General features: G+C 47.7%; 1 protein-coding gene across 4 annotated transcripts in view; it reads right to left on the reverse strand.

Moving 5' to 3' along the window:
• Positions 1-11,114, reverse strand: part of Ica1 (islet cell autoantigen 1) — a 148,757-nt gene that overhangs the window by 9,507 nt on the left and 128,136 nt on the right. For 2 of the 4 annotated variants that reach the window (XM_023705977.1, XM_023705975.1), the window contains exon 13: positions 2,964-3,242. In XM_023705977.1, the coding sequence (XP_023561745.1) occupies positions 2,964-3,242 (279 nt within the window). The remainder of the gene's footprint in view (positions 1-2,963; positions 3,243-11,114) is intronic. The other 2 variants (XM_023705976.1, XM_004645644.2) reach the window with 1 other exon arrangement.

Below are 11,114 nucleotides of genomic sequence, written 5' to 3' on the forward strand. Positions count from 1 at the left end.
TTTCAGTGTTTTATTTTTAAATTTGGTTTCTGAGATGATCTAGTTAATCAGATGAAGCAGTTTCACTATAAGATGACCAACATTTAATAGTTATGATAAAGATAGATACTTGTACATGCACAGATAGATTTTTCTGGTCTATGGATATAGTGGGAGAAATCTAGGGCAAATATTCATCTTTTCTTATTTTAGGGAAGGAGGAGTCCTGGCAGCACATAATATGGTGACTGCTGATGACAAGGCTCATCCCTGAGGCAGGGAGCCCCTCTTCTATTTGCTCCCTGAATCAGGGCAGCATTGGGCAGCACTAGGCATGCATCTGGAGCGTAGCCTGAGCTGTTTCTTAGAGCCCCTTGGATATGACATTGTTCCCCATCATTTTGAGTCCTGCAGCTTTCAGCTGATAGCTGTTTGTATACAACAGAAACAGGATAATGCGGCAATTACAAAACAACTCTTTTAACAACATCTTGACAGAAGGCCAGCAGAAGCCAAAATGTTCCTTGTATATAGTAAACTAGGTCACGTCACTTCCTGCCTGGAGAATCCCTGACAGTTTCATATTTAATCTGAACTGAAAGGCCCAAGGTTTTTCCAGGAGCCGTGAAGCCCTCTACAGCCAGCCTTGGTGGCTTCACAGCCACAGTGATGCGGACCACCCCTCTGAACGCCTCTCCCTGTCACCTGGTCAGCGCCAACCACAGTGTTCTTCCCAACTTCAACCATGCCAGACACATCCTCACCTGAGGTTACAGGTACGGGCTGTCCTCGACACCAAGTGTCCACGTGGCTAATTCCACTCCTGAAAGTTCCACCCAGTAAGAATCTGATGTGACTGAGAGCTGGGCCTTCCCTTTTCTCCTCAACACTCACTACTATAGCTAGACTTCTTCCTCCCTGCGTCACACTGTCGCTTTCTAACCTATTATGTGACTTTTTACTTGTTGTGCTTATTGTTCATTGTTTCTTTCTTATCATATGTATGTTCCAGGAAGGCAGGGGGCTTTGTCTGCTTTGTTCAAATGAATCCCCAGTGTCCATCACAGAGATCCCATAAAGGTTTGTTACGAGGGCTCTGCTAGATGCTCGCAGGGCTGTGACCCCAGCTGGGCGTTTGTGTGCCTGAGAACTCAGAGGGAGGCCTCCTTTGTGGAGCCTCGTTCTTCTTCCACAGTACCGCTGGCTTTTCCCTTTCTGTCCGACATGTGGTTGGTGCCTTTCTCTTGCATGTGCACAAGGTTGCCATGCAAGGTCCTGGGGCTGCTGCCATGAAAGGGTGCAAGGTCTTCGGCTGTGCTGAGCCTGTCACACCCTGCTGCTCAGGAAGAGGCCTTGCCACTGCCTCCTCGGGCATCAGTGTGGGTTCTGCAGCAACTGATGCCCAGCCCTCACTGTTTTTTCTGCAGTAGGGCCAGCAGGTCTCCCAAGCCGGGGCTGTAGTGGGGCTCCTTCTGAAACACAGCCAGAGAGTCTCCAGAACCCCAAGGATCCGAGCAGGGGAGCCTGGGCTCTGGCCTTCTGACTCTCCCACGCCTGTTAGCACCTCCGCCACAGGTGGGTGGGGTGAAACTCAAGTAGGTTGGCAACCTTTGCTCGCCTGTGCTCCAGAGACCCCGTGAAACCCAGGGGTGAAACTCTGGATGGAGAAGCATCTTGGGTCTCATGTGTCCCTGCCATCTCTAACACCATCACTGCTAGTAGCCAAGATGGCTACAAAACAGGACTCGCAGGAGATGATGAGAAGAATCAGGTATTTCATCAAGAAAGAGGTAATACTTTCTTGGTGTTGCCCACCAACTCCTGTAGGCATGATCTCACCTCCAAAACACTGAGGGTTTAATAGCCCATAATTACTTAATCATTCCAGCTCTGCCCACTGTACTCGGCTTTAAGTGGCAGATAAACACCTTGTTTGCCTTAAGGAGATAGTCTAAATTCATACCAAAAGTAAACAATTTGAGAATTTCTTAATGCTGATTCCTGTCTTACAATGAACATTGCGTGAAAGGAGGAAAAAGTGTTAAGACAGTAGAAAACAGCTTCCTTCCTGAGTCTGCCTACTCACAGGCTCAGGATTTTACATTTCAAACTCAAGTTTTCACTTGTGTAACTTCCCTCAACCCTTGCTAGTGACTCAACCCCAGGCTCCATGCACACCAGGAAAGAGCTCTGAACCGTCTCCACAGCCCTCAGTTCTTGCACTTTCAACCAATGTGGGAACATGTGTCAGTCCCCAGCCAGCAAGCGGCATGCTTCTGAGCCTTCACTGTACCTTGAACCCTTCCCAGGATGGCCAACCACTATTGATCAGCAAGGAATTATGTTACCCGAGGCTTTGGGTGGGGATTCACCGTGTGTTTTAGGCAGAATGGAAGCAGCCGAGCTGGGGGATACTAGACGCAGGGGTAGATCAAGTTGGACAGAGTAGGAGACAATTTACAGTGAACTGCATGGTACAGGCCCAATGTCCTGTCACTCAGCACCCCAAAGAGGGCATGTTTATGCACATGTAGGGAACTCTGCCTGGTGGGGGAGCCCAGGCTGGTAGCCAGGTGAATGTCAACTCTGTCCACAGTGCCACAACCAGGAAGGCAACTCGATCCATTTTTTCCTCAAGCCATACGAAAAAATTTTAAATCAAAAGTTAAGATTTGAAAACTTCTCCCTTAGCATTTTCCTCATAAGAAATTTTAAAATAGGAAGAAAATGACAAGAAGGAATAGATCTTCAACCCTGTAACAGATTTTAAAGTTGAAACATGATTTTGGAACTTCAGCTAAAAAGCTACTGGATGCAAAAAATAGGAGCGCACATCTCTCCTCCCCCTAAAACAAAGAAAAGGTATTAGCTATAAAATAAAAGAACATGTATAAAAAACAATGAAGGAATAAATATGCATTTGGAGTAAGAGAAAAATGGAATAAATAAGCATGAAACCCAATTTCGATCACTATAGTACATACCTTGGAGGGAGGCTTGTAAGTCTTTCATATTTTGGTCTAAAAGCTGCGAAGGGAGGAATCCGGAGCCTGTCTGGAGCTTGGCGTCCGGCTCTCCCGGGGGCCCTGTCGGTGCTGGGTCCCTCAGCCGACTGTCGCCAAACACAGCTGCCCACTCTTTGCTGAACTCGTCTTCTTCCAGGGAGGAAGCATTGAAAATCTCATTCAACAGCAGCAAGTCGTCCTTGTCGGCGCTGTCGGGCTCCAGGGTCTCAGCCATTGGGCCCAGGCAAGCTGATGGGGCAGGGGTGCAACAGAGCACATGGGACACATGAGTTTTTAGGGCTCAGGTCTCCAGAATAAATATTATGGGTTCTGGGCTGGGCCAGATTAGGTAAAAGCTAGGTTTCAGAAAAAGGTTAATCAACACATACAGTTGTTCTCTTACAGCCTTTCTTGACAGATTTCACAGTGAAATTTCTAACCCAATGATCCCTTACTCCTCTTTCTCCCAGTTTCTGAGTAGCATTAGAACTATGAAAACATTTTTCATTCACACGCAACAACTCCGTGTTTGGGTTTTTCCTTAACATCAAAGGACATTTACCCAAACATTTCTCTGATCTGAAACGAAGCCAGGACTGGAGGCCCGCAGTAGAACCTGGCTCCTGGGCTCACAGCTACCCAGCTCCTCCCACTCAAGCCCTCAGTCTGTTTGTCGTGGGCTGGAGCAGCCACCATGCCCTGTGCCAGCCAGTGCCCACCAGGCTGGGAGAGACCCCGCCATGCCCTGGGCCCCGAGAGCCGCTGCTCCTTCTGCTGCTTTTGCTTCTGCTGATACAGCTGCAGTAGCCAAGGAAAGTGCTCTGTTTGAGGGTCACAGAGCTGGGACAACAGGGCAAGAGAGCAGATCAGCAGCTGACCCTCAGGGGGTGTTTCGTGGCCAGGCTCAAAGAACTGGATGGTGGAAATGAACACCAGCCGAGGGAGGCCCGGTCTACTCCTTCCTTGCTGTGTGACTTCAGTAAGACCCTTTGCCCTGTCATAAGTGCATGGAAGAAGACTATCAAAGAAAACCCTCCTCAGTGGCAGCCTGCAGCTGGCGTGGAACACAAGCAGAATGGGAGGCAGTATCAGAAACCCTGCAACTAACTCTTCCACAGGGCTTTCTGTGTATGGTGAGGACCAAGGGCCAACAGTTTTACTAGTTGTGCCTTTGTTGTGGTACGTAATTGCCGCCTATAAACTGCCAACATTTTTGTTTAAGCCCTAAAGTAAAGAAAATGAATCACGATTTACATTTTCTTCTGAGCAACTGCAATTCTGATATAGTCATATTAAGTAGGACTCTCAGGTTTTCCGCCACTATATATAATTAGTAAGTGAAATCCTTTTAAAGAATGAACCTTCTGTGTGTCAGCTTTACTGTGTCTATTTTTACCCACACTTTACATAGAGATCTAAAGATTGAGGGGATTTTTGATGTGCTGAGCAGACTGGCTATAAATCAGATGGGAGTGTCTAGTCATTCACATCCTTGTGGTTTTATTTATTTAGGGTACTAGGAATCGAATTCAGGGCCTCTTGCTTGCTAGGCAGGTGCTGTGTTGCTGAGCTATATCCCTGTGGTTTTAAAATAGTGGCAAACATCACTTTAATCAGACAGCTATCTAATTTAAGTATTTGTGTTGTTTGTGTTATCCAAGACATTTTTTCCGAGACAGCCTGGAGGTGTGGTCCATGGAAGGTGAGAGATGCCATCTTCAGCAGGCGCTGAGACAAGGCTTTAGGAACAAGAACCAGTGGCCGGCCAGCAGGGAAGCCAGGCCCCTGCAAGGTGGGCGGGAGTGGAGGGAGGGCCCTTGCTTGGGTCAGGACAAGTCTGTCAACACCTCTGTCCGCGCACGCTCTCCGTCAGTCTTTCAGTGCCATCCCTTCACAGTATGGTAACTTGGCACATCTCTCCACTGCCGACTTTCAGGCGGGACTGGAATGCCCACTTCTTCATGATTTATTTTCTGGCCTGACTGAAACCAGATGATGACTGAACTAAACCTACTTAATGTGAACCAATTCACATCGATGTGCAGACTCTGAAGTTCAGACGACTTCAAAGAAGCCTTGGAAGCGATACGCTTTCCTGTCCTGGTCATCTGCTCAGCGCCCCGCCAAGTCCAGCCCTGGGGAGAGCTCCGCTGTACAGTCCAGCTGTCTGTCCGGGGAAGACTGCCACTCCCTTCAGCAGCCACAAACAATGAGCTCACAGCCGGGTGCGGTGGCACAGGCCTGAAACCCAGCACTCCTGCGGCCGAGGCAGGAAGATCACCGGGTGTTTGAAGCTAGCTTTATCCATACAGTGGGACCCTGCCTCAAAAAAAGGAAGGAGAAAAAGTAACTATAGACCGCAACAGCTCTATTTGGGTTTTTACTGCTTAGATTTTGGGCTATTGTGTGTTCAGTCGACCTCAGCCGCTTGGGCTGACGTGGCTTCTCTTCTCTTGTCCTCAGTTCTCCCTGGGAGGTACCTTTTCCATGCAATCCCACCGAGGCACCTTGGAGGTCTCTTTTCTTCCACCCCAGGCCAACATGGGGCTGAAGCAGCAGAGAACCTTCATGTTCCGGGCCACAGTACCAAGCTCAGTGACAGGCATGTGTTGGGGGCACTCCAGACTTGGGTAGACGGAAATGGGACAGAAAAGGGTATTTCTTTGAGATTCCAGGGTCCTAACCTACAGATTTAAGTCTTCCAGTGGTAACAAAGCCAGCCCTAGAGGAAAACAACGGAAAGAGATGGAACGAGGATCTAGATAACACTGTCAAAGCCACTGGATCCAGTTTGGCTTGAAAGTAGTCTGCTGCAGTACCTCCTCAGTTACATGGGCCAGTATCTCCTTTTTGTCGCTAAGTTCTACCCTTTAACCTAGTCCAAGAAGGGTTTCTATCTTGGCAACCAAAATATTCCTAGTACTTTATGCTATCAGACTCAATTATTCCAGTCACAGAAATGAGAAGAGAGGGTGTGGTAAGGATGGCACCATCAAAGCCAGTCCTGGGTGTAGATTTCACCCCCACCCCCAATGCCCTTATTTAGTAGCCTGGTTATTTAACAGTTAAAGCAAGCTGCACTGTGAACATCTGTTCTTTTAAAAGAATTTATTAGCCAAAAGCAATGAAACTGGCACTGACTTGAACCATAAAACACGGAAACCATCCAGTTATTGTACCGATAATTAAGATACCCAAGATTACTCCACATAACTTGTAAGAAAAACTTAATTACTAGTAGAAAAGGACAGGCTGAGGTCTGTAATTGGACAGGCTGAGACTTGAGGCATGATACTACTCAGTAAGTTCTTGAGAATCAAGTCTTGCTATCATTTTCTTTGAAGATAATCCAACTCAAGTGGGAACACAGGAAGACTGAGGCAGGGGTGTGATCAGCTCGTAAGAGACGAGGCCTGGTGGAGCCACACAAGCGAGTCAGAGCTTCCTCCGCAGGACAGGCAAGGGGGCCTATGGGGCTGGCTGCCTTGCCTTGCTCCTGTATGGAAGGTAAGCAAAGCTCATGGAGCTCTCCAGTGCCAATGCCCAAGATGCTACACTGAGCCCCCTTTGTTTTCCACAGGCTCTGCAGCCCCCATGTTTGCTTTCATATCAGGTAACCCAACCATAGATGTTACTATAACAATAAAAGCCAGTGACGTGATAGCTCCCTACGGCTTCGTGCATTCTCTCCCTCCCCAAGTGTGGCCCTCCCGGGTGCCGCCTCAGGTGACACAAGCAGGCTGCTCCAGCATCTTCAGTCTTTTTCTCTTTAAGGCTCTTCTCCTCTGGCCTTTGAAGACATATACACACCCTGACAGCAAGCAATCCTTACCCCTTCCATTCCTTGCAGTCTGTACCTCTTCACCCTTCAAACTACTGTCATGATTTGTCTTTGTAGTTGGGCTCTCCTTTCCCCAAGCTGTTTGGATTAAGTTCCTGCCCACACATTACACAGCAAAGGCGTCTTACAGGTGAGCCCCTAAAGGCCAATTCCAACTCCCTCTGCCCAGGCCTCAGCCTCTGCAGCTGTGGCCGTGCTCTGGAGGTGCGGGCAGCACGTCCTCCATCCTAAGTCATCAACCTCTCAATTTCTATCAAAGATCTTATCTGTTCCCATGCTTCCAGTCCCACCTTGGGAAATCCCAAAACTCTCCTGTTGGCTCCACATTCCTTCTCACCTGGCATCCTTCCCAGCAGCCGCTGGTGAGGTGGCTATCATTCCACAACGCAGCCTCCTGCTGAGCACTTCTGCTCAGTCCAGCTGTCAGAGCAGCCTTGCTCCCAAGCCCTCAGTGGCTCTTCTTGGCTACTGAGCTGCGCAGCACTCCTGACAGCAGCACCCAGGACCGCCACAGTCAAGCACTTAATCAGCCCTCTGGCCACCTACCCCCACGGCCTTCTGGGAAGCCCACAAGTCTGTGAGGGCCCCGTGCCTGCCACTGCTCAGGAAACTGTCCTGCCTGGGAGCCTGCTGCTTCCTCTCAACAAGGAATTATATTCACACAGTTTTTCTACTACGACCAAACTGGTTGTTAGAGACCCTCTTCTCTGATTTGACAGATGAGGAAAAAGACACCCAGGGTGGAAAATCTACCCAGGGATATATAATTTATCCCTTACACATTCTCTAGCTGGGGACCCCTGGCTCACAGGCCAAGGTGCCTCCTCAGGGTGGTACCCTGCTTTTACTTTAGGACAGAGGATTTCAAATAAAAACTTAAGTGTTGAGGAACTGTAAGGTCAGAGGGCTCTGCCTCCAGCCAAGCCTCACATAAGCATGTGGCAGGATGCACATGGCAGATCCACAGGCCTTGTTCACGCTGTGCTGCCTGAGTTCCAAAAACAAGAACCCTGTGCCCTTGGGAAAACACTTGCAGGAGAGCTGATCCTGAATCAACGGTCTCTGTCATGTGAACACGCAAGTCCGGAGGAAGCTCCCAGTTCAGACAGAGTGTGAGAAAGTCAAGACCCTGGCTCAGGCAGTATTTCTGAAATCATAGCGAGTTTTAGGACCTCGGCAGAAGTTAGGGACACAGAAGATGGAAACATAACTAGATAGACTGAAACTGAGACACAGGAAAACAGATAAATGTCACTTCATCTGCCTTCATCTGTGTGTGAAACAGGAAGACCGTGCTCTGGGTTTCTCCCCGGCCTCTGCCTTCCGCGTGATGACTCACCGTAGAGGCCACTCGTTTGCAGAGCAGACGAAAACCCCAAACACCCGCACTACCCTCACATCACCCAAAAGAGAGTGAGGGGAAGCCGGGGAGAAAACCACCTTCCTAACGTGTCTAACCAGAAAAATGCTCTTCGTTACACAAGGGGCTCTTGTAACAAATACATTTTAGAACTCGAGAACGCTACGTGCTTCTAAAAAGTCCTTTCTGGTTCAAAAACAAAACAAGGCACAGATTATAATAAGAACAGATCATCTCAGAAAACAACAACAACAAAAAACCATAGAGGCCTGAGTGTTAGGACCTGAGTGGACCTAAAACCAAATATACACAAACAAATAAACACACAGCTTGATACTGTCAAGTCTGCGCCTCCATTTTTTAGTATTAGATCTTAGCAACCAAGGAATCTTATGGAGAGACGTGCAGCATGGGGCTGAGGAAAGTCTTTACGGGAATAAATGTGCGTGGAACCCTTTTGAGTAGATGATGGTGGTTGAGTAAGGACAGTACTTGACTGTAAAAGTATGTGGTTAAAAAAAAAAAGTGTATGGTTATTGGGCCGGGTTCTAGCTCAGTGGCAGAGAGCTTGACTTGCATGCACAAAGCCATGGGTTCAACCTCCAGTACCACCAAAAAACCCAAGTCATTATTCCATGATAGGACTAAAGCCACAAACTGCAGGAGACTGAGGGGGGCTACGCTTATGAGAAGGAGGATACGCTTATGAGAAATGAGGAAGGAGGATATGCTTATGAGAAATGAGGAAGAGCTAGGTGTACTGCATATCAGGAAGCAATCAGATCCAAATCCGTGATGCCTGCAGCACACAGATCTGAAGGCCTCAGAGGAGGTGACACACTGGAGGGCGTGGGTATGTCTGCCGCAGCCCAGAGGTCCTCACCCGGGCTTCTGGTAGCTACGGAACGAGCTGTTTTTCCAATACGTGGCTCACTTTAGAATCACGAGGAATAACAAAGGAAGTAATAGAAGATGAATATTTTATGCAGTATGGACAAGAAAGTCTTGAATTGGCTCAGGTAATCTTGACTCAGGGTCTTCGGGGTGAGCCCAGGGGCCAAGGTTTTAGGTGAACTAAGTTTATGAAATTCTGGCCTGCTTCACACCCTCACATTTTGTTCAGTTGCAAGCTAGTTTTTCTTCTTGGTCCAACTGTGAGAAACACAGAGCCTTCTCCATGTTATGACTCACGCAGTACGATTGTCACACATAGTTGTAAAGCAATTTCAGAGCCACTTTCAAAGATCTCATAGTGGCATTAAAAGTTTCTTTCCACTTAGAACAGTTTTATAAATCATGGTGACGTGTTGCTCTCCCATCACATTAGCGTCCAGCAGGAGGAAGCACATTTTGTGACCTGGTGGGCCACGGCTCTCCGAGAATCACTAGGATTGGCACCAGCAGCGTGCCCCCTGATAGCACCGCACCCAGCTCTGCTGTGTGCCCAACAGAATCCCCACAGGGAGGGAACCAGCCTCCAAGCCACAGGCTCCTAGAGTTTATAGGCCTCACCCATGCCTGGATTATGTTCCTTTTATTTCTTGACTACTTAATGTTTTCCATATAATAACCTGAATTTCATTTCAGGATTTGGACCTTCTAGTAGCTTTCCAAAGGGCCACATTTTGAAGTCAACACATCAGTGACCATCTTCTCAGCAGCCACCTTGAGTTCTCTGTGTGCAGAGAGGATCTGTTTGTGCTTGTGGCTACGGTTCTGTCACCCTGTGGGTGCCAACCCAGGGGAGGCAGATCACAGGGAAGCACCATTTCTTATGCCTCAGGAAGGGCTCCATGGGTTGGCAGAGAGAAAAGGAGTTATGCGATGCTGAATTTAATTGAGAAGCTCTGCAAATCTATCTTTCCACCTGAGAACAAGTCACATGTTAGAGAAGAGAATGTTTCTTTGACAGTTTTTGTTATTTTGGTGGTACCAGGGATCAAACTCAGGACCTAGTGCTTGTCAGGCAAGCCCTTATTCCACTGAGATATCGCCCAAGCCCTGAGAATGTTTTTTATCTTTAGAATTTTATTTTATTTTATTTTTTATGGAACCGGGGAATGAACTTAGGCCCTTGTGCTTGCCAGGCAATATCTTTAGAATTAAACTGAGTGGTCCTGCAGAGGACTCAAGTTGCTATTCCACAAGTCATACACATACCCACCCCACAAAGTATGCACATTGCTATAAACAAGTAGCAGAATATCAGTCTTATTCCAGTGGCTCTTGGCATATTCTATTAAAGAGGCTGAAGAAATGAAGCATAGATCTCAGGCAAAGGAATTTCTGGTTTACTTTTAGGTTGAGGGGTGTCTTTTTTTTTTGTATTTTAGGGAAGGTTCTACAGGGTGTTCAGGGTCTCACTACTAGATGGGACTCACAGTGATCCTCCTGTTTACAGCCTCCCAAGAGCTGGTGTTACAGGCATGCACCACCACACCCAATCTCAATTGCCACCTCAGCGCGCCCTGGGCGCGAGGCTGGCACAGCAGGCCCAGGGATCGAACCCCTGGCCACTGCATCTGCTTGCAGGCGCTTTAATCTGCTGAGCTATCTGGCCAGCCCTTCTGATTTAATTTGATGAAGAATGCTAGTTACTGGGTTCCTGTTGTACTTTTACTACCAAGTTAAAGAAAAGTCCAGAGCTAAAGCCAAGAATGTGAGTGTGTGTGTGTGTGTGTGTGTGTGTGTGTGCGCGCATGCGTGTGTGTGTGTGTGTGCATGCATGCGTGTGTGTGTGCGTGTTTTCATCTTGATAAGAAGTGGGAAACATGAGGAAATACTCATTTTTGTTATGTATGCACACAAACACTGGAAAGGTCACTAGGCAATGGGAGCATAAGACCTGGCAAAAAAAGAGGTGGATTAAGAATTTTTCATAACATATTTATTACTGTAGTATTTTCGGTGTTTTTTTTTTTTTTTTTTT

This window comes from Octodon degus, unplaced genomic scaffold (genome assembly GCF_000260255.1).
Source record: "Octodon degus isolate 3935 unplaced genomic scaffold, OctDeg1.0 scaffold00234, whole genome shotgun sequence".
NCBI classification, from domain to species: Eukaryota; Metazoa; Chordata; class Mammalia; order Rodentia; family Octodontidae; genus Octodon; species Octodon degus.